Source organism: Osmerus eperlanus, chromosome 10, assembly GCF_963692335.1.
Source record: "Osmerus eperlanus chromosome 10, fOsmEpe2.1, whole genome shotgun sequence".
In the NCBI taxonomy this organism is placed as follows: Eukaryota; Metazoa; Chordata; class Actinopteri; order Osmeriformes; family Osmeridae; genus Osmerus; species Osmerus eperlanus.
Genome location: NC_085027.1, coordinates 3533814 through 3557405, shown reverse-complemented (window position 1 = coordinate 3557405; position 23592 = coordinate 3533814). Strand labels below are relative to the sequence as shown.

Genomic DNA, 23592 nt, shown 5'->3' with positions numbered 1-23592 from the left:
AATCCTTAAAACTCGTCATTCAAAACGAACACAAACCAATACCTTTCTTGCTCCACGATATTGCATTCTGAGGAAATATACCCCAGCTATGATTACCAAAGGAAATGTATTTAGTTTAGCAGGTTCAAAGTATTTCACATGGCTCTTCTTAGTACTAATGTAGGCTATAGGTTCAAAGGCATGCGTTTTAAATGCAGCTAGCCTGCGCGTAGGGTTTTGTGTGCGATATCAAGACGACATCTTTCACTTTTTGATTCGAGTGGTTTGTGTGCCCGCTTCGGCGAGGGGGTGCTTTTCCAGGTGGGGGTGCATCTGAGGAAATAACACCTTGTTCAGCTCTTCCGGCTGTTGCTCAGCAACCAAACACGTGTAAGGTGTTGACAAACAGAAAGGGAAGTTGCGGGTTGTCTATTATTTGTTTGAAAAAATGGATGAAGATGTAGAAGACGACGAGGAACTTATCAACAGCCTTAAAAAATATATGCAACATCAAAGATTGGTGAGACATAATATTCGAATCGCTAAATGGAGCATGTCCAACAGTTAGAGCTAATTTTCCTCTAGAATGGACTCAAATGGACAATTTTGTTTCGATTGGTTGCTAACAATTCAAATACCTTTTTACAGGTTGACTGGCCTGTGACTTTTGAGGAAAACATTGAATTATCAAGCTTCATTAGTTACAGTTCATCAAAGGATATATATATATTTTTAAAAGAGAATGTGCCTTTCCCAGATAATATTAATACTTCATTTTCCAATGACATTGAAGAGCTTTGGTCAAAAATCAAACAGCATGAGTTCATAATGTCACAAGCACAAAGGAAAGAGGCCAAACTGTTGGTTAACAGCAACAAGTGTAAGCAACTTATCGTTTGACACTGCATTCAGTAATTATAGCTTGACTTCATTATGTTTTAATAAAAGAGTATATTATTATTATTATTATTATCTCCATGTATTTCAGATAATGAATATGTTGAAAGAGCACGTAAAACCCTGAACGAAAAGGTAGGCTACAGGACGCTGATTTGAATTCACCAACAGTAGGGTTGTCCTTACATATGTAGGATTTCCATCGTCAGTGGTTAAAAACTATTAATTCAAAATACCATTGTGATTGTTATTTGAAGAGTAAGAAAGTGTCACGAAGTCTGGACATTAGGGTGAGTTATTTTATATATTTATTTAGCAACAGTAGCATTCTATTTGTACCTGCCCTTGTTTTTCGTCCACTGTTAACTTACTGTATGTGTTAAATGTGGAACTAAACAGATACCTACGTATGGGGAGGAATATATACATTGATGTATTTTAGATTGACAGGATTTATTTTAATTCTTTTTTCAGGACTATGACTATCCAGGGTTTGATGAAGTAGAAGGCACTGGTATCCCTGGCAACCCTGATGCCCTTCAACATTTGGACTTTGTCTCAGAAGCCCAAGGCTTTAATGTGGGTGTCTTATTTGTACAACCTCAATGTTAATGCATATATGGAGACTAATTTATGGTATCATGCTTTATCTCAAATGAACCTGAAATAGATTACTGCACAACTTTTGAACAATGTTAAATTGTTGCAAACAACTGGAAATGAGATATTCCAAAAACTTGCTTTTAGTGAATTATCTACCTATGCCCTGTTTATACTCTATCCACTTTTTCATGAGTAAAACCGCCTGAGTTTGAAGGTTGTTGTCAGTGTCTGACAGCAGTCTTTGAAAGCAGACCAGCCGTAGTATGGTTAGTGTTTTACTCCCTCCAATCACATGGGAATTCCTCTGGCAGGCTCTGCAACCAATCATCCTAACCTGAGAAACATACTTCTATTAAAGTCCTGTTTTATTAACAAAGTCCAAGATTCACAAATGACCTTTCTCAAATGTTGGCTCTTTAACAACAACAACAACAAAAAAGAAAGTTCAGGCTAAACCAGTTGAAGGTTTATTTATCACTGCATACACTAATATTCAGTCGTCATTCCCAGAGCCAGATGTGGTCAGTGTGATATGAAACAGACTTGTTATGTTATGTGAAGTTTGGGAGATACCTGAGCTGTCACACGTTTTTTACGAAAGAGAAAAGATCGCATGGGGGTTTGCATGTGAAGAACACGTGGACAGAATGTGGCCTTTTCAGTGCATGCCATCCTGCATTCTTGACACACATGATGAATCCACCACATGTATGGTGGGGTGCCAATCTCTAAGATTCTTAAGTTGTACAAAGATGAGTTATTAATGAAACCTAGAAAACGGACGCTCCAATTTGGTCGATGCCTGAACTTGTCTGAACTTGTGAAGGGATGAAGTCTGATATTTTGATGATGTATTAATCTCGCTCTCCACGCCTGTCCCCCCTACAGCCAGGCTTCCTCAAGATCTGGAGGCCATTCTTTTTATCGGGCCTCTCTGTGGCAGTGCTCAGAGACACCTTCTGGTGGTTCTTTCTTCATCGGTTTAAGGTGATTCTGACCTCCTGAAACATTCCTCCTTGTCAGCTGTGTTGCTCTGCTTTCTGCAGCGTGCGTGTCTGCAGCATTCCTGCACTGCAGAATATCCTGCAGTTCGAAGGGAGTCGGTCATTAGATTTTCCCTCCAGTAATTCCTGGCATATTCTGTCTGAAATAAATACCACCTATTCCCATACTAAAATGGTGTTCTGTTACTCTTTCTAAGCCCAGTGCTGAGGAGGAGAACAAACTGTTTGACCGCATTGCGAAGGCTTTCGTCTCTCTTTTCATAACAGTCCAGAGAGACCTGAAGGATAAGTTATTTATGGTTGGTCGGCTATGCTTCAACAAGTAAAAGGCATGTAGTGCATCTCAATATCCCAACTGAAAAGAATATCATGAATACAGTAAATGTGTCTGTGTCTGCATGTGTGTGTGTGTGTGCGTCTGCCAGGTGTATGCAGACTGCTTGGCCCAGGCAGTTTACACAGCATTTTATGGAGCTTTTCCGGAGTCAATGCAACAACTAAATAGTGATTTCAAGAGACACCTGGCAGACTGTATCTCTTTATGGGTATCAGGTAACTAACCAGTGTGTTATTGTGAGTTACATAGTAGGTCTCCTCGGTGCGATTTACTTGAGAGATCTGTGTGTGTTTCAGGTGTGAAGCCCAACCTGTTGTCATGGCAAAACTGGAACTTGGACTGGCTAAGTTCACAAGGAACTGGAGAGATCAAGGGCGAGTCTACATGGGGTGAGTCCTGTTACTCTGAATGTGTTTGTGCGCCTGCGTTTGTATGCCACAGTGTATGTACACATCCCACTAAATCCATTGATTCCGTGGACGCATTCCCGTGTGTGTGCGTGTGTGTGTGTGCGTGTGTGTGCGTGCGTGTGTGTGTGTGTGGGGGGGGTCATCTCCAGAATCTTATGTTAAGCTTTGCATGATTTTTTTCTGTATATGTAACTGATTATCTCCCAGTGTGGTTTTGATTTGTCATCAGAGAAAGTGTGAAATCGTAGTGAGCTGCTGGAGGTCTGGGTCTCCCGTCTCGCTGTTGGAATGTTCTAGTGTTTTCGGGGTTCCGTGCTAAGGCTGCAAACACAAGAGTTCCCCAGGTTGCACAACTGCATGCCTCCTCTGGGGAAAGGAAGGTTCACGGCCTTGAAATGTATCAAGTTCAGTTGCCTGGGCCTCCCAGGGCCTCCCCGGTTCTCCCACTGACGCCCCCCCTTGCCTCCCCCCGCAAATCTGCCTCTCCCCCGGCCCCTGATGCTGCTTTCACCTGCCCCCTATTTCACTGCGTTCTCCACTTGCCCCATGTCGCTACACATTCACCCCTGCCTATCACTCTCTGTCTTTTTCCTCACTCCCCCACCTCCATCAGACTCTGCACATGCTGTTGGTATTAAAGGACACATGTGGTCCTGTGTGTTCGTGCTATGTCCGCGGGCGCAAACTCGGGCCTACCACCGCTGCACTTAAACCATTGCACTGGATTGCTGTAAATCGTTCCTCACTTGACTTTTACAAGCGCAGGATTTGCTGTGCTACATCGACGTGAGCCGCCTCCAGTCAGCGCTGCCCTAGTTCCCGCGCCATCGTTACGCGACCGCTTCTTTCAATCAAAGTGGTGTTAAACACAGCATTCGCGATACAATATTTAGTGGCCTGTTCAGTGTTCTGCCAGATCAAGGGACTAACGCGTTGACTGACTCAGCATTTTTATCTGGCGACTTCCTGTGCTCTGTGGCTTTGGACCCCAGAAAGTAATGCAGTCCAGACTTAAAGGCGAGGGATTTTATTCGATTTGATGACTTGTGACTTGAGAGATCGTATCGATAACCATTTAATGAAAAATACTCATAGCTCAGTATCGCCTCTTTCATTCAAATGACATTGTAAGCAATAGTCTACTCCAAGGCTTTCTTTGACTAAGTCCAATACAAAGCTAACAAGCTCCTGTTGACTTCAGCCTTCCTCCAGTCCTTTGGGAATACAAAGCCTTGAGTCAAAAATGTGTTTACATTTTGAGCATGTTACAAATTATCTGCTAAGACTAACTTTGCGTGACTTGGCAGAAGCCTTCACCTTGCTTAGACTTTGTTTGGGTCAAACTTAGTCAGGGGTTTGGTCTCTCAATTTGACTGTCTTTATCTGACATGAGTTCTCTTAGCCAGATGTGAACCCAAACAGAAGGTAAAGCTCTCATCTCTCTGCCTCTCGATCTCTCTCGATCTGGCTCTCTCTTTTTTTCTCTCTCTCTGTGTATGTGTGTGTGTCAGCCATCCAGTATGTCTGCTGAGCTTCACTCTGACAGGAATCAAGTTTCACTCAATAAATTATAAACTTATGAGGGAATTATTACAACATTTAGCGGTGTTGACATATTTTTATCATTCCCTGCATCAGATGAATAGATCCAGGACTTGTATAATCATCTTGGCTTTACTTATCAGATTGAAACTTGTTATGCATATGTCTTAATACATCTTGGATAGTACAAGAACACTTATCTAAATGAATGTTTTCTCAAACTTTACTTCAAAATGTGTATTTAATCATTTTCAAAGATAAGGGCACCGAATTTCATTATCTTGTCAGTTAGTCATATCAGCCAGGAAATGGGCTGGTTAATATCTCTTGGGTTTCTCTACACAAATCTTTTTTCAGGAACATCAACAGTTACACAGAAATCTTTGAACTCTTTTTAAGTTAAAGGTTTTGCTTCCAAATCTTAGTAGAGGTCAGATGAAGATCATTGTTCTGTAAGGGTTCTCCAAGGGGTTCTGAAAAGGGCTCTAAATACAAGCTTGTTTCCAATTCTAAAAATATTACTAATCACTAAATAATAACCGGGCAATACCGGAGCAATGATGTAGTAGCAGTCATAGTATGATGTACTGATGTCTTTAGTATGAAAATTTCTTACGGAGAATGGATTATTATTGAAACATGATAGATTTCCATTTCTGCCTGGTGTCATCTGTAATAAAGCACATGATATTTGATCCTCTAGACACTCATAGTCTTATTATTAGTAACTATACACTTTACTTCTGTGTAAATCAAAATTATCATATGAATATGATGTAACTTGACCTAATATAGCACTAACTCATGGAATCACAATGGGACTGGACTGCTAATCCTAACGCTATGTGTTTAGGCTAATATGGATTAACATTTTATATTATCTGTTAATTTCAACTTTGTTCTTGATAATGCATTGTATTTAGTTTGAACACCTCTGTAGGAAAGAGGTTAGAAAACCTGCCAGTGTCGGTCTGCAGATAATGACAGAACAGTTCAGTCATCCAATTCAGTTTATTTTCCGTATGACAGCAGCACAGAGCATACCTCAAGAATTTGTGTAATTCTTAAAATGTGTTGGCTGCGAATGGTTACATTGTTCTTTTAAGTTTAGCTATACCCTGTGCTTAGCCTTGTTCAAGAGGCTCATGGTTAGTGGCAGAATGGGAACACGGAACACTGAGAAACAACTGACTTTAAACCACTGCTGAAAGCACATCAGAACACATTGTTAGAAAATGAGGCACACTCCAAATAAACAGATCTCGTCCTTGGCTTTTATATAAATAACACAAATAACTTACAACAATGAATTATAACACAAACTATTATACCAATATGGAGATATTGTAGACGTATTGAATGAAAGTTGAGAGTGGTTTAAAAATGTTTTGCTGAGAATGAGATGAGTATGTGAGTATTACTTTCATTTATTTCAGAAAAGGAATACAACTAAATTGAATAAATGAGTCCCTTTGTATGTTTTGCTGAAATGATTTGGCGAGCCTTAATTATGACTGGGTGAACAATGGAATGTCTTAAAATAAATTGTAGAAAAAAATGTATCCTCATATAAATACTTGATTAACACATAAAGGATAGAATGAAGTTCGACAATAACAATTTATATAATCATGACTTATACAAAATACAAAATCAATCCATAACATACACATTAAAATTGGGTTTCACACTGTATTTTAATCCGGATATTTTCCCATCAGCAGTAGCAGCGGTATATTCTTGCATTGTTAGATCGCACCTTAAAATGGATATGGAGTCAGTGAGCAGCTTTAACCCAAAGGACTAAGCACAGCCTTTCACAAATATATTTGTTGTACAAATCTCTTATCTGCTGTTTGTGGCTTTGCTGTAGTGTGTGCTTTAAGAATCTGCGCAGTGACAAGACAAGGCCAGCTTGCTTCCTTTACGTTGGTCAAGCCAACTCACTCTCAGTTCACTCCTGCTTTGAACCTTCTTTATCTATAATGTGGGAGTATAATTACAGGGCTGTCTCCATATTAACAATAATTATTTAAATTATTTGAATATTTTTATATGTGTATTATGCATGGTAAAATAATAGATTATTTTTCTTTGTTCATTGAGCTGGAGATCATTTAATTCTAAAATATGAATCAACCTCGCAACTTTTTTTGCAAACAATTTAAACATGCAGAAATGGTGTGCCGCAACAACAATAACTCCATCATTCAAAGGTGGCATGTTAACTGTGTTTTTGTTCACAAACAAGGTTACAGTTTACTTTTAACGGTTTACAAATCCTTTGAATGGTGGGTGTAAATTGCGCACTGTCACTGCAATTTTAGAACCTCCAAAGAAACCATTTCTATTTACAACATGGAGTAGGGTGACGTTTGTAAATAATTTCTAGTTTTCTCTTTGACTTTCCCTAGTGTTCTTTGTCAGCTTATATAATATGATGAAATGGTTAATGGATCCATCACTCATTCACCTCAATGTCATTTAATCCCAGCAAGGGATTCCACCTGCCTCTTCCTCCTCTTCCTCCTCAGTGCGAGCTCTCCTGTCAGTCTACTCTCTGCTCCTCCGCTTTGCACATCCTGGGGATAAAGTGAGATGCTATGTGCTCCCTCCTGGTCCTCTTCCCTCGCAGTGGCCTTCCCTTCTGAGACAGGGTTATGAACATCTCTTTGCCATTTTTTGTCCACTTCGCTGAGGCGTAAGCATTGAAGTAGTTTTCTAAGAAAACCTCCTTGAAGTTGCAGTTTTCATTGTAGATTTTCTGTGCAGGGGGAACAAAAATAAGGCTGAATGCAAGTATGTTTTTTATTTGATTGGGCTACAAAAACAAACCAAAAATAAATGAATGTCTGCTTAAAAGAGACATTACCTTGCCTTGCAGCAGTCCAGTCCGGTTCATAGAGATATAGTACTGACTCTTCACACCTTTAATGGCAAGCACACCGCCCTCTGACACAGTCCTGATCTCCAAGATAGCTGGGAGACAATCACAAAGATGACAGTTAAATACAGAACAAAACATCACAAGTTTGGGTGGGGGAAGAGAACAGTAGACTCCAGACTAAGGGGGTTAGAGTCACAGGATAAAACAGAACACTGGAGGCCTGTCCCAGCTACCAGTGCAGCGTAAGCCTGTGCATCTCAGTAGTATTCATCTTCATTAGCCAACAGGATGGAGGTTTCTGTGGCTAATCAGTCTGCGGTCCCCCTGGCTTCTCCCTAGCCCTGTTAACTGGTCTGGGTGGCCATTACACAAACCACAGCTCATGCCATGGCACATATGGGAGGCAGATTAGCCCTCCTCTCCCGGGACTGAGGAAACTACCTCCTTGCATGTGCTTTGCACGCTACACTTTAGACCTGCGACTCAACCCTCCTTTGTGGTTGTTTTATGACATTATGTTAAAACTACAGTTTGTAGGATTTTCATGAAAAGTGATTTTTTGAAAGTTGATGTCTGGCAGGTTATAACAAGGTAAATTCTCTCTTTATACCATAAAAGAACACAATCAACAATCATAATTAACATGATTTTGCGCACTCTGTGTACAAAGGCTGTATTATTTGTCTGGTCACTTCCTGTAGTAAGCCTTTTAGAATCATATTTATGAATGCATAAATATGATGCATAAATATAATGAATGCAGGAATTTGTTTAAAATATGTTTTATTTAGTGGTGTAAAGACCTACAGTATACTTTGCTTTCTTATCAAAACGTTAAACAATTAATTTTCTAATTTACTGGATCGTTAAACATTGAGTGAGTCAGATGGTGTTCATTATATTGACAAAAACAAAAACTGTAAACTCCTAACCAAAGGCTAATATGCTAATAAAACACAGTTGTAAATGGCAAACGATTTAGGGCGAACATGTGCATCTTCCACACAGCACACTATACTCTTTAAGTGATGCTGTGTTGATCAAAGCCTGTCTGCCGTTTCAACGTGTCTGTCTGTAGCTTTGCCAGCTCACAAAGGACGTTGTGTTTTTCAAGGCGTTGTGTTTGTCTGAAAGCAAAACTAGCTTCTCGTAAAGCTGTCTTTAATAATAACACAATAATTGAGTACAAATGACAGTGGAGGAGTTTAGTAAATTCTGATACTCTGTGTGTGTGTTTGTGTGTGTGCATGTGCATGCGAGCCTGCTCGTATCTGCATGTGTCTATTGGCAGTGTTGCGCCTCCTGTTTTTTTGCTCCGTGGCGCAGACAGACAGATACAGACATAGTTTCAGACAGACAGATACAGACATAGAGTTTCAGACAGACAGAGTTTCAGACAGACAGAGTTTTAGACAGACAGATACAAACAGAGTTTCAGAAAGACAAATACAGACATAGTGTTTCAGACAGACAGAGTTTCAGACAGACAGATACAGACACAGTTTCAGACAGACAGAGTTTCAGACAGACAGATACAGACAGAGATTCAGACAGACAGAGTTTCAGACAGACAGATACAGACAGACAGATACAGACAGAGATTCAGACAGACAGAGTTTCAGACAGACAGATACAGACAGAGATTCAGACAGACAGAGTTTCAGACAGACAGATTCAGACAGACAGATATTCAAACTCAAAGCAGACGCAGCAACCTCATCAAAGCTGGAATCTAGATTCATGTTGAGCTCTTTAAGCCTCAGCTTTTTAGATTGAGCAAATGACAACAGTGTCAGGGGCTGAAGTGGACCTACTATTAGAGCATTGCATGTTAGTGCTCCAACAGCGCTCAATAATAATTTGATACCACACAATTCTATGTAAATATTTACACTTACAAAACTGGGAACTCTTGTTATTTCCGAACAAGAGCAAGTTATTCCCCCAGAGCCTTGATATGATTTGTTAACCTGAGTCCCCAGTGTAAAATGCCTGGGTCCCCTGTGTAAAATGCCTGGCTCCCAGGACTAATTTGAGAAAATCTCCGGGCCCCATTTTTGGTTTCCTATAAATCAAGGCCTACACTGATGACAAGCTAGATTTGCGTGAAAACCTAAAGCTCCATGCGTGATCGTCAAGGTTACGGTCAGCCCTGAGTGAATGGCTTCCAGGAGGGAGCAGTAGGTGAATAACGCAGGCTGTTATTCATGTGGCTGTTGTACTTGTGAACGTGATGTTGCGTGCTCCAGCAGCCTGACTGATGTGTCTAAGGGAAGGCAGACAGAACGGCTGTCCTCTCGCAGCGCTCCAAAAAAAAAAAAAAGCTTTATTACTGCCGAGCGTTGTAACAACTGCAACTGTTTAGTGGACATAGGAAGACTGGTGCTCACTCATATGCACACATGTGGCCCTCACATGTCAGGGCTATAGCACATAGGAAGCCTGCTAGGCTTCCCCCAGCTTGAACAGATTTGCCTCCTCTATCGGGCCCTGCCCCTGGCTAGTAAACTAATTTGTGGGTGATCCTAATTCCATCCACCCAGGGTTGAGACTGCATCCACCTTGCTCTGATTTGCCCCTTGTTAAGAATGGATCTCTGGACCAGCCGACACTTGTCAAACACACACACAGAGGAGACGACAGACAGTGATACTTTTTCAGTTTTTGTGCAGTCTAAAATAAAAAACTGTTGTGACAGCACACAACTACCATACCGTACTTCCCGATTCATTATTATTGTGAATAAGTAGTGTCCATAAAATTGACTTTTATCACCCTATAGTAGAGAGGTTATTGAAACAGACTTGGGTTCATCTGAGGTTTAAGCCAACTGAACAAATTCATCTTACCCCCCTTTCTTCTGTGGTTCATTTGATCCACATTTTGCAGTGAATTGTGAATGAATAAGGGCACGACAAAGGTCATAGTTCCCTGTTTTCCTGGTGTTCAACCCGCCGACACCCAAAGCACATTACATTAAATGCCTGACTTGTCGAAGATTAATCTGATGTGTTTTATGATGTCAGGAGCAAGGGTTTGAGTCAGGTCCTGTAAGGTCAACCAGACGGAGACACACACAAACTCACCCCAGATTATTCTATGCCACGGTCATAGACATAACATAGCTGGGACCACCGGAGTGAGAAGTGAATATCATATTCCCTCAGTTTGGCCTGTGCTGCGTGTAACACACACCTCAAGCAGTGACGCTCTCTCCTTTGTGTCCACTCGTCTATTTCAGGCCTGCATGTGTTAGTGATTCCCAGCACAGATTACAACTGTCTGTGTGGTTGGGGGATTAGTGGTACCATTTGCCTTTATAGGACGTGTGTTTGTTTGGTTGTCAGGTTGTGTCAACGCACCAAGAGGCAGAGTGTCCATCCTTGGAGAGAGAGAGAGAGAGAGAGAGAGAGAGAGAGAGAGAGAGAGAGAGAGAGAGAGAGAGAGAGAGAGAGAGAGAGAGAGAGAGAGAGAGAGAGAGAGAGAGAGAGAGAGAGAGAGAGAGAGAGAGAGAGAGAGAGAGAGAGAGAGAGAGAGTGAGAGAGAGAGAGAGGCTTCGTCTACTTGTACCTGGTGTCCTTAGACACCAGGTACAAGTGCACTTAGATACATTTCAGCATGAGTCATTCCTTATAAAGTTCTTTCACTAATGTCTGAGTCAACGTTTAGTTTTGAGAAAGTGTTGAGAGTTGACTAACTTCCAGTCCAGAGTGCACGCTGCAGGGAAAAACCTAAGACTGCTGTCTGTGCTCAGACAAGCGTCTCTCTTGAAATAGGACAATAGATTTTTGTTCTCAGAGAGCAGACAGTCGTGCTGCTTCCAGTTTGTCTTTTTTCTGCCTCAGACTACGTGCTGTGGGCTTTTCAAGGCCAGTCTAGTAGAGAAATAGGAATCGGAGATGTATTCTATGTTATTCATGCACCTCACTGGTGTCTTCAGGGGAGAGCCTCTGTCCTGCCGTGTGCTTTCTACGTGCTACTGCCAGCCACATCTGGGTGGATCCATTTTTCATCTTTTCATCGCCAATTGTTACGCAAGCATCTTTTCCATCCAGACTGAGGCATCCTCTGTCACGCCAGCATTCCAGCCCCAGGCGCATGATCAGATAGGAAATGATAGCTACCTCGAAGGCCCTCACCGACAAACACTTGTCTTCTTCCGACCGATCTGTAATAGTGGCTAGGCAGCGCTGTTGAAGAATGCCACTCTATGTATTCTCCTTTTCTAACGTTTGCTTAATTTCTTGTCGAAAAGTCATAATCGGGGTAATGATGTCCAGACGTCAGACTCATTCCGTGTATTTTATCTCACCCTGACACTGTTTAAAAACAGTCCCCCCGTCAGCCCACTGTGAGTCACACGGGCTGGGCTGAGTCAGCCAGCGAACGCGGCAGAACACTGGTCCCGGCGCCGACCGGCCCCCTCGGTTTGCTCGATTCCCGCCAAGGCCCGCACCTGCTTTACTTTACCTCCGTCACGTTGGCTTGGTCAGTGGAGACTCATGACCCATTAACACTTGTGATTACGCTGAGGGGAATGCTGGACAGTAACAGCAGGCAGGGCCCAGGGGGGGACACACACGTTTGACCCTCTCTGACGTCCCCAAGACTCATTACTGTCCCTCTACGCACAGAGCTCATCAATAAGAGCAGTCAAGCTAGAAGTCTGCCAACTCTCTTTCTCTCTGTGTAACTAAACATAGGCTAAGCTAATTGAGCCCGGAATCGCATTTTTCTTTTCAGCTCGGGGAACCTTTTCTAATCCAGAAAACTGTTTTCAAAGTTTCCGAGCTTTATTTATTTTATTATTTTAAACCATGAAACTAAAATTCATCTTGAGCTAACTGTCCATGTCAGTCTATAGAGTCCAGACAGAGACTTGAGTGATCTGGTGACTCACCCGGGTAAATAAACCAGCAAGACACCAGCCTTATTGTACGCTGCATTCATAAGAAACAAGTCTAATTTCGTATTTTTTCACATTATAAGGAAAAGACAAAAGCAGTCTTACTGTAACAATTGGTGGAGTCTTGTGTCCCATTGATGTTGCCGTACTCGTCGATGGTGAGGAACCACTGCGTGCGGCTGAACAGCTGACGGATGCGCACGTCTCCACCCTCCATGTAGTCGTAGTTCCTGGTGTGACGCTCGTGCTTGGAGCAGTTCATGATGGCAGCCAGTTGCTCCGGAGTGCGGTCACTGCAGGCCACACACACGCTGCCCACCAGGAAGATCATTTGCACGTACAGTCCCGAGAGCACATTTGGCAGGTTCCATGTGAGCATCCATTTGCGCATTATAATGCACTGCAGTGGGACTTCATGAACAACATACTGAAATGTGAAATAGAGATCCGTGCGCTGTTGCTCGGCACCCCGTGACCCCTGGCCCCTGACCCCTGACCTCGGAGCCCTCACCCCTGACCCTGCGCGTCCCTCTCCCAGCAGCAGGGCCCCCTGGTGGGATGGTGGAGCGGGCTGGAGTGGCTGGAGCCTAGCAGAGGCTGGAGGGTGGCTGCTGACTGGTCTGTGGAGCTCTCTGTAATCCTCACTCTGTGTTTTTGTCTGGCGTAGAGGACCATAGTCCAACGGCGGACATCATCTTGTCTGTTTCAGGGCCTGGAGATGCAAAGGTTATGTAATGTTAAGAAAGGTGACATTTTGTATCTTTTGTAAAAAAAAAAGAAGAATACACAAACTTTTGAGAAATCTAATTTAGTGAATGAGGAAACAGCTTATGTGGATTAATGTGTGACTTAGTCTAATCAATTTCCTGAGGGAAAATGTATTCAGCTGCAAGGTTGAAATGTTGAACCATAGTAATGAGGAAACATCTGTTTAATTTAACTTTTACTTGAAAAGAGCCTTCTTTTAGCCCCTAACTAAACTCTGCCAAGAACCAGCCATAACGCTTTCCTCTCTAGACAGTGTTAAATATCCTAGGGTTGGTATCTCCCAACTGTCAACTCTTCATGTCTGTGGAGCTTTACCTGAATCAACAGCTATCTTACAACCAGCCTCTTCTAACCCAGACATCCACACCGTTTCTAACAAGCCCCGTAACTCAAAAAAAGACACTTCTAAAATGCTGTATGCCAAAGTAGAACATTTGTATCAGAATCGAACAACTTACTTTAGCTGTGAGTGACCAGAGATGTAAGTAGCGGTATTTCGTTTCCCTAGTGGTCTGCAGTGTAAGACTGCAGTGATCCCAATGATTCTGGTTAGCTAGGCACAAGCTCTCTGTGTTGATCTCTTCCCATGGACGTCTCACTGACTCCAGCAGGCTGGCCCTCTGCATCTTCCCCTGTTGTTGTGCGCTGTGCCTAGATAAATGCCTCTTGCTGACCTCACTTCAGAGCAATTAGGTCCCAGCCAGTCAGCTGTCCCTGGGTGAGATGCATGGGAAGAAACACCCTCTGCCTCTCTCTCTCTCTCTCTCTCTCTCTCTCTCTCTCTCTCTCTCTCTCTCTCTCTCTCTCTCTCTCTCTGTCAGGCACTCCCTGGACATAAGAGGGAGCCATAAACTTGAGAAATAGCTGCTTGGATGGTATGCACCCAGAATACCAGTGTAACATCTGCATGCGCACTGCCCTTACAACAACTGCATTTTCTTGATCGAAATATTTATGGTGTGCGTGCTCAAACTCTGTTTTGGTAAAACTTCAAGTGAAGTTTCTTTACACTTTACACTAAACACATCTTCAAAGAATTCCACCCTTTTATTCTGAATTCTAACTCATTGGGTGTTGTTACTTTGGGAATGATTGTCAGAAGTTCAAACACAGAAAACCAAACATCAAAGAATTGCCTCAATTCACACGCTGATTGAGAATGATGGGGGGAGCCAGTAAGTTACGGCTGGCAGGTAACCATTGAAGGAGAGCAAAACAGAAGACATGACAGCGCGTAGGTAGTCATCTCTGTCAGGGGTCGAGAACTCTTTCACTTTTAGTGTTTGTATTTAAGCTCCTAATTTATCACCCGGCATACCTGGCCCTCTGTTAGACTCGCCACTTCAAAAGTTTATATTGTCTCCTAATGACGCTCTCCCCCTGGGAAGGAGAAGCCTGTAACTGAGCGAGCGGGTCTGCAGCAGGACTCCCTCTCATCTACTAAACCGGTGGTCGTAAAGCCCTGGCCAATGAGGTGTCACTGGGGCCAGTTCATTTGCCCTCTCCATCACCTCAGACACAGTTCACAGACCAGGAGAGGGGGACACACACAACACACACAACACACACAACCCACACAACACACATAACCCCCGCAACACACACAACACACACCCAGCACCCGAAGAAACGCTGGGAACTCACCGAAAACACCGAGCTATACATCTCCTCCCATGTCTGACAGCCAGACTCTACATCCCTCAAATGAAGAGTGTTTGAGCGAAGTGAGTTTTTTTTAAACTAGCGAGCCAGATCAGAGGTTAAGGGGCAGGTCTTTGCTCGCACACGATCGTGGCACAGTTCATTTCTTTTGAAAAACAGAAGGGGGGTGAGGAGGGGGGGGCAGACTGGCTCGCTTGCTCTGCCTGGCAGGGGGAAACCTCCATGCTCCAGTAAAGCAACCGTTTATGAGCCACACTATAGAAAACACGAAACCATAACATTAACTGATAATAACCGGAATGGTTCATGTCATGGTTTATGCCAGAGTCGTGCCAGCATTGTTTGTGTGCTCTCAGCAGTAATGTTTTAGGAAACTCACAGTTCCCCAAATGAACATTACATCTCAACAAAATCGACATTGATTCAACTTTGCACCTCTAGGTCCTCAAGATGTATAAATCTGCTGTGGCCTCTACTGTAGCCAGCTATTACACATTAACACTGCGTTTTAATCTAACTCTCTGAGCATTTCAGTGATCATTTTCCCACGCAGGGCTGCTATTGGGTGGACATGGCTGTGTTGTTGGTCTGTGTACAGGTAGTTGTCTTTAAGGGCTGAAAGGCTGCCTGCTGCAGAGGATCAAAGAGCCAGAGCCGTCTGACGTTTACAGTAGCACAGGAAGTAGTGGAGCCGTCGGCAGGTTTGACGTGCGTGAGGAAGCCTCTTTAGTCGTTCGGGGACTGTCTCCCCTCCCTCTTCACATCTGCTACCTTGCTCTCTGGCTCTCCATCTCTGTCTGTCTGACTCTATCCTGCACTCTGTCTCTGCCTGTCTCTCTCTGCCTGTCTCTCTCTGCCTGTCTCTCTCTGTCTGTCTGTCTCTCTCTTACTGTCATCTCTCTTCATCCCTCTCTTCCTCTCTTCCCAGTATTATTAACTGATGAAAATCCAGGGCTCAATCTTTAAAGGCTCACCTCTCCTTTCTATTGAATCCTATTGTTGGAGCTGCCACAGCCAATAGAACCTGAGAGAGTTCAGATGATTGCGATGTGACACGCGAACCTGGGAGCTCACAGTGAACTCAAACCAGCCCCCTCTCCAGCTCCAGACCCTGTCTGTTCTTGTCACACAGACTTAGCACTTCCCTCCAAAAAACATGCACTACGCATTTATTTGTATCTGAGTCACCTAACTATATACTGTCTCTTGTCTATCTATTGGCATTCTACTTTAGTCTTTTCTTCAATAGATAGTTTACTTTCACCTCAATTTAAAACGCATATTTTGTGCAATGTTTGCTTTTTTTTACAAATCTGGCAAAGAGTTTACACAGTGTTTATAGTGAGTGATAAGACATTAAGCTGTTTTTGTTAGTGGACTTGTCAAACTGAGGGTGTGTTGCTTTCAGAAGTGCATAGCTCTGGTCTTCTATTTGCATACAGTAGAACGGAGGGGCATGCTTTTATAGGGTCTTGTCAGGGGTGTGTCTGGAGATGAAGAAGAAATATAAATCACACGCAGCATCCTCTGGTTTAGAAGACACATTTCTCAGAACTTTTCTTCCCCGTCTAATCATATAGATCAAACCGCTCTTGCGTGGAGCACTTCAGCCAGTCCCCATTGTCTCTGACTCAGAGTCTAAAGCGGCTATTAGATATAGATGTTTGTGCTTTCTAATCCCCCCTGGCAGGATTATCACCCTCTGGTTTACCTCGGGGGCTGTTTGCGGGAACCACTAGCTCTGTTGGCACACAATGTTAGATCTTGAATTTATGATAGTTTCCACTATTAGTCCAGTGACATCTGCCTTCTCACACAATCTGTTCAGCAAGCTTTAAAAGCATTCCTGGAAGGAGGAGCGTGTGTGTGTGTGTGTGTGTGTGTGTGTGTGTGTGTGTGTGTGTGTGTGTGTGTGTGTGTGTGTGGGTGTGTGTGTGTGGGTGTGTGTGTGTGTGGGTGTGTGTGTGTAGGTCTGTGTCTGTGTGTGTTATATTCTGCTGGCTCACTCTGTCTTGCAGTGATAAGAGTGAGTTTATGCTGGCAGAATGGATTATGTTTAAGGTCAGGTTATTCCTAGCGCTGGGTTTAGACTGTTTGGGTTTAGCTTTTGCTTTCTAAATTCCATCATAATTGGGGAGCTCTAGGGATGGAGCCTGCCAACATTAGCCCAAGTTATAAATAACCACAACATGGCTTGTATACACACACACACACACACACACACAATGTCTGGCCAACATACACATGCCCATACGCATACAAGCACACATGCGCACTATCAGGACAGCCCCCTAAGGACTACACTAGGTCACAGTTTGTTTTTAACCAAGAAAACAAAGCATGATACTGACTTCAACACGTTTAACCTGCACAGGGACCATTTGAGTTTTCAGAGACAACAGAGCTTATTTGAAATGTTGCAGAACTTCTACAGTTACCAGATCAACCAACCTCTTAATCAGTAGATATAGCCTACCATACAGACCCTTTCTCTCTCTCATACACACACACACACACACACTCCCTCCTGAGGTTAATGATGAGATGGAGAAACAGCTACTCAAACACAGTCCTGAATCTGATCATAAACTATTCACCTGTCACGGTTCCTTGTCTCACAGCCATCCTGTGTAAAGACCCTACTTGATCCAAATAACAGCGTTTACAGGATACGGAAAAAGGATAATAAATACAAATCTCAGTCACACATATATAGTAGAAGTCAAGCTAAATCTAATCTGAAATGTTTTGCTGTAATCTTATACAATTTGAACAATAGTTTGGTACAGGTGTAGATTTCAGTACTTAGCTTTAAATTCTTCACATGAGATATCTGGTATTGTGTAAAAAGCGGTTCTGTGATATTGTCATGTTGTGTGAGAAGAGAAGATGAAGCTGCTCACCATGAGAGGTCCAGTCATGAAGAATGAAGAAGCTCTGTCTGGGAGAGCAGAATGAAGAAGCTCTGTCTGGGAGAGCAGGCTCTGTTCTCTCCTTATGGCTGTGACACACACACACACACACCCTCGACAGCACACACTCGCAAACACACACCAACACACTGGCAGCAGTACACACTCACACACACACACTGACACTCACACACACGCAGACACACAAACTGGGGCGAAAGCACCTCCCTGACCACTCGTGTCACCGGCTGTCTTTGAAGTGCCTCTTCCTGGGCTCTGACGGGGAGAGTGTCACTGCAGTAAAAGGTGACACATGTTCTCAGCTCAGGTCACTGCTCTGAGGCAGACTGCTCCGAGGTGTGACATGGACACAGCTCATGGCCCCAGCTCATGGCCCCTCCCTGGACCCGTCCTCTGTCCTCCCCTTCCCTCCATCCTGTTAGCGTTGTCGCTTTACGGATTCCTTCCTACTCAGTGTGCTTCATCTGACTTTTCCTTACTAATTGTATGTATGAGTCAGTCACATTATTATGATAATTGTTGAGTTTCCACAGGGCAGATTACACACTCCAGCAGGGAATATAGGCTTGGTAACGAACATCATATCGATAATGGTTTTGTTAAAGTGACGATATCTAGCCATCAAGTTGGAATAGAATTCTACACGACTTTGCCTCAGAATGTACCTACATGCTTGTAAATTGACATGATCATGTGTGCGCGTTTCAGCCTGCATTAGAGACGGTGTAATAGGCCTTGTTAGAGAATGTGAACAGGCATGGTGTCCAGGGAATCTACTGATCCCGTCTAATGCAGGAACAGCTGTTAGGGATCTCAGTCTTAGCTGCTCGCTCCGCAGTATCATATCTGAGCATGGATCAGGAAAGAAAGCAGCGCCTTGCTTGTACAAACACACGCTGCTTTGTGGCTTTAAGACAGGGAGAGAGAGAGAGTCGAAAATAGCTAGTACACAGGTCCGGGTCAGGACGATGGTGTCGGGTTTAAAGTCCTCACTTTTAGCCCACTGTGGTTATGCTTGGAAGTTAACTGAACAAATAGCAAAAACCCTATAAAAAGCTAGTGTTACTGCTTCCGCACCTGTCTCTGTAGTTTTGTGTGTGTGTCTTAAGAGTGTGTACTGGTCTTAAAGTGTGGGTGTATTCAATTGTGGGAGTGTGTGTATGAAGCTGATCGTAAAAGAAAAAGAAGTGACCTCTTGTGTGTTTGTTTCACCTTGGCAGACTCTCTTTGCAGTGGAGTCACTCGGATTGCTTCGGGCACAGTCGCGCTGTCACAGATACAATACTTATTCTCTCCACATACAGTACTCAAGCACTACAGGACAATTGTTCCCTCTCTCGAAGCCTGAATTTGATGTAGCCAGAGGGACGGTGGTGTAGTCAGTAAGAGTGATCTGGCTGTTTGCAGATCTGCAGGAGGTGTTTGACGAGGTTGTGTCGAACATCAGGAAACTGAACGTGGCCACACCCCTCCCCTCCTCCGCCAGGGGAGGCAGAATGGCCACACCCCTCCCCTCCTCTGCCAGGGGAAGCATTGTGGAGGAAGTCGACGTCAAGAAGAAAGAGGTAGACAAGCTCTTCTCTGGAGTCTTCATCCTCAAAAGACTCAGTTCTGAAGACCTTGTTAGAAACCTTTCTATGAGTAACACTGAGATCCAGCCTCTCTCCCTCAGGGGAACCCTGCACATGTGTGTTTGCTGGATGGTTTTCAAGCATGTTTTAAGTCTGAGGTGTTCTGTATTTTCCCAGTCCAACTTTGTAGGCCCAGGTCCAGAGTTCCAGCATGTTCCTTTTAAGCTGTGTGGTCCAAGTCCTCTGATGCTGCGCTACCTCCATCTCCACAGCATCCCCGTGCCCCCGGCCTACGACACACGCAGGATCCAACGCACCGAGATCTCCTCCCTGCCATATCCTTCCACACCCCGACAACCCTCAGACTGAACGACCGAACTCAAGACCGTGTCTGATATAAGAGATACTCTGTTTCCAACCTTCCGTGAGGTTAATGACTCCTTCTGTGGGCGAGGAGGCTTCATGGGCAGCCTAGAATATGACCAGGTTTGTATTGAATGGTCCTGGACATGACAGGCTAACCTCAGTATAAAGAGCAGCCAGTTCTGCTGGTAGTTGTAGTCTTCCTGCGCTGTGTGCTGCTCCCAGCAGCACGAGAGGGAGGGTTATCTCCTGCTGACCTTATCTCCTAAGAGCCTCTCTTTTCTCAGAGACTTCCTCCTAGCGGAGATCATCACGGCTTCTTCCAAAACCACAAAACAATTCCAGATGAGTGTCTCCCCTCCCACCATACCTCTCCCTCTCCCTTACTTCTCCACTCTGCCCCAGTCTCTCTCTCTCTCTCTTTCTCCCTCTCTATTACGTTCTCTCTGTGTCTCTCTCTACCTCTCTTTCCCTATCTCCTCACAAGCCTCTCTACCTTCAGTGGTGTTGTGGTTGCTGTGCTGACATGTTCAGTCTGTGAACAACATGCTTATAAAAACATGCTGATGAATAACATGCTAATAAAATAGGAAGGCTGGTGTTGCAGTGGGCCTCTCAGGCTACAGTATGTGGGATTAGGAACAGCAGGGTGGGATAATAATAACATGAATGTAGTTCAGCCACACCAAGTCCATTAACTTCATGAAAGGAGACTTGCGTGGGACTGTGCTGAGGTAAATGGGCCACTTAATGATCCTGGCACAAGAACTTGTTTGGTGTGCGAAGGGGGTAAGCAGAAACCTGGTTGTATATGATTGCTGGGGGCTGGGGGGGTGGTTGAGGGTAGGGAGAGTGAGAAAGATGTCAGCCAGTGTGTTGGGGTTAGATAGACTGTTTTTTTCCTCCTGTGCTTCTCCTTGACGGCCGTTACTCCGTCTCATCCCACCTACCTGGAGGTGGTGAAGGAGGTGGAGGACAGGAGCCACAGACTCCACCAGGAGTACAAGATGTAAGGCCTTACTTTGAATGTACCCTTTTGTTTTTAAGATAGATGTTTGGACATTATACTGCTTTATTGTATAGGGACGGGTAGAGATAGACAGGAATATCAGGGAGAGAAAGGGGGTGACATGCCCGGGCAAGAATCAAACCCGGGTCCCTGTGGTAAGGCCTCAGCCCATATAGTAGGCGGTCTACCTAGTGAGCCACTGGTAGGGAGTTTATTCATTCAGCAGATGTTTCCATCCCAAACGACATACAAATAGTGCATGTAGTAAGTACAGCAGAATCCCTTCTATCACCACCATGGCCGCTGTCTTGTGTCGACAGCCTGACCTAGCTCCGCCCTCACCTGTTCTTCAGGAACTTCAAGAAGACCAAACGTGAACTAGCTGACATTCAGAAGGAAAGGACCCTCCACACCCAGGAGGCTAAGCGGTGAGTTTTGGACCCCAGGTGTTGATACTTTGTCAGTACTCTCTTGAGTATCATTTATCACGCCTCCTCTTGTCCTGTGACCAGGTTCATGAAGGAGGTCCTTAGCAACCCTGTTGAGGTGAAGATTGCCAGCGAGGGCATCATGAGTAAATGGGTAACGAGTCATTTTCTGCTCTAACATGAAAACCTGCAACTGATTTTACCACCTCATTCCACCAATCCACACACACAGATCTTTAAATGACTAAAGACTATGAACTAAAACATTTCAAAATCCCTAAACGTCAAATAATCACCTGGACGTCACCTGGGTGTGGGTTCCTCTGTGTTCAGGACCACCCCCCGTACAAACAGCGTCTGCGGAAGGGGGAGGGGGCTGGAAGGAAGACAGAGGAGGACAGGAACCAGGACCCGACACCCTCTGGTCCAGAGGACAGGAACCAGGACCCGACACCCTCTGGTCCAGAGGACAGCGAGTTGGCTGGCCAGTAGAACCACAGCCTCCAGCAAGCACGCTCTCTCCAGTCCTCTCCAGTAGTGTGTGTCGCTCTCCCAGACACCATGTCTATTTCATCCAAGCAGAATGATTCCAAAGCATGCATTTTGATTTGGATGAAAACTTTTATCGTTTGTGAGTCGGTGTTGTTATATCAATTACCATACGAACAGATTAGCTGGTTCTAAAATAATACAATAAATAGTTTAAAAAGTGATTCATGAGTGCTCTAATTCTCACACTGATGCTAATGAACTCTGCTAAACTGTTGGGCTGGTAGCATCCTCTCACAGTCCTCCAACTTAATATAAGAACATTTATCAAAGTCTGGAGCAAAACGAGTAGTTTACGTAGTTTTGTTTTCAGCCTTGAAGACAAAATTCCAGAGGCATTTCAATGTTTATTTGAGTGTACAAACAAATCCTCTCTCACATCTGTTTGTTTGTATTTACTTTCACAGGATGAAATGTGGCTGCATGTTGGATAGTGTCTGCGGCATGTTGTTTGTGCTTGAGTGGATGTTGTGCGTGGTTTATACAGTAGACAGGAGTCAGATGGCTGAGCGGTTAGGGAATTGGGCTATTAATCAGAAGGTTGCCGGTTCAATTCCTGACCGTGTCAAATGACGTTGTGTCCTTGGGCAAGGCACTTCACCCTACTTGCTTCGGGGGAATGTTCCTGTACTTACTGTAAGTCGCTCTGGATAAGAGCGTCTGCTAAATGACAATGTCAATGTAAGACAGAGAGAATCTGCACTTCACAACAGTGCTTCTCTCTGATCCCCAACATGCCCTCCATCTAAATCTCAGTGAGCAACTCCTAGCCTCTCACCCAAGACTGTGCTGTAATACTGTATCTCTGTCTCTCTCTCTCTTATTTCTCTCCCTCTCTCTTCTTCGTCAGTTTTACGTAAGAAACTAAAGTAATTTCATCCATCTCGCCTCCTCTCCTTTACTCATCTGTTTCCTCCAACAGCAGAGTCAGCTGGAAGCTAGCAGGGTCAGAGGTGAGACTCTCTGAAGTGTTTCATTAAACCCTTTCACAGCTAGAGACCTGAGAGGGAGAAACCGCTGCTCACAGAGGAACCGAGATTCCTGCCAGCAGCAGGTGGTAGCAAGAAGAAATAGTGTGTGTGCGTGTGGGTGACCAGGTGTGTGTGTGACCAGGTGTGTGTGTGACCAGGTGTGTGGGTGACCAGGTGTGTGGGTGACTAGGTGTGTGTGTGACCAGGTGTGTGGGTGACCAGGTGTGTGTGTGACCAGGTGTGTGTGTGACCAGGTGTGTGGGTGACCAGGTGTGTGGGTGACCAGGTGTGTGTGTGTGGGTGACCAGGTGTGTGGGTGACCAGGTGTGTGTGTGACCAGGTGTGTGGGTGACCAGGTGTGTGTGTGACCAGGTGTGTGGGTGACCAGGTGTGTGTGTGTGGGTGACCAGGTGTGTGCGTGTGGGTGACCAGGTGTGTGTGTGTGGGTGACCAGGTGTGTGCGTGTGGGTGACCAGGTGTGTGTGTGTGGGTGACCAGGTGTGTGCGTGTGGGTGACCAGGTGTGTGGGTGACCAGGTGTGTGTGTGTGACCAGGTGTGTGTGTGTGGGTGACCAGGTGTGTGGGTGACCAGGTGTGTGTGTGTGGGTGACCAGGTGTGTGCGTGTGGGTGACCAGGTGTGTGTGTGTGGGTGACCAGGTGTGTGCGTGTGGGTGACCAGGTGTGTGTGTGTGGGTGACCAGGTGTGTGTGTGTGACCAGGTGTGTGCGTGTGGGTGACCAGGTGTGTGTGTGTGTGTGACCAGGTGTGTGTG

The 23592-nt window shown here is 44.5% G+C and overlaps 2 protein-coding genes across 6 annotated transcripts; one reads left to right on the top strand and one right to left on the bottom strand.

The window, feature by feature from the left end:
• The first annotated feature begins 91 nt into the window (after window positions 1–91).
• On the top strand, window positions 92–22944 carry LOC134028470 (protein FAM227B-like). 4 transcript variants are annotated; one of them, XM_062472045.1, is made up of 16 exons: window positions 92–499; window positions 628–859; window positions 968–1011; window positions 1134–1166; window positions 1351–1455; window positions 2368–2466; window positions 2681–2782; window positions 2909–3035; window positions 3117–3209; window positions 19336–19493; window positions 19677–19825; window positions 20785–20871; window positions 21225–21299; window positions 21384–21453; window positions 21633–21736; window positions 21773–22944. In XM_062472045.1, the coding sequence occupies exons 1-16, from the start codon at window positions 428–430 to the stop codon at window positions 21789–21791; spliced, it is 1569 nt and encodes a 522-aa protein (XP_062328029.1). In that variant the 5' UTR covers window positions 92–427; the 3' UTR covers window positions 21792–22944. The 4 variants fall into 4 exon arrangements, with proteins under 4 accessions (XP_062328029.1, XP_062328030.1, XP_062328028.1 ...); XM_062472046.1 differs by having other exon boundaries at window positions 737–859; window positions 21633–22944; XM_062472044.1 differs by having other exon boundaries at window positions 21633–22944.
• fgf7 (fibroblast growth factor 7) lies at window positions 6027–18301 on the bottom strand. Of its 2 annotated transcripts, none has more exons than XM_062472055.1 (4): window positions 17899–18301; window positions 12671–13277; window positions 7645–7751; window positions 6027–7536 (listed from the first exon to the last, which is right to left on the bottom strand). In XM_062472055.1, the coding sequence occupies exons 2-4, from the start codon at window positions 12954–12956 to the stop codon at window positions 7321–7323; spliced, it is 609 nt and encodes a 202-aa protein (XP_062328039.1). In that variant the 5' UTR covers window positions 12957–13277; window positions 17899–18301; the 3' UTR covers window positions 6027–7320. The 2 variants fall into 2 exon arrangements, with proteins under 2 accessions (XP_062328039.1, XP_062328038.1); XM_062472054.1 differs by lacking the exon at window positions 17899–18301 and adding an exon at window positions 13792–14364.
• Window positions 22945–23592: the final 648 nt, after the last annotated feature.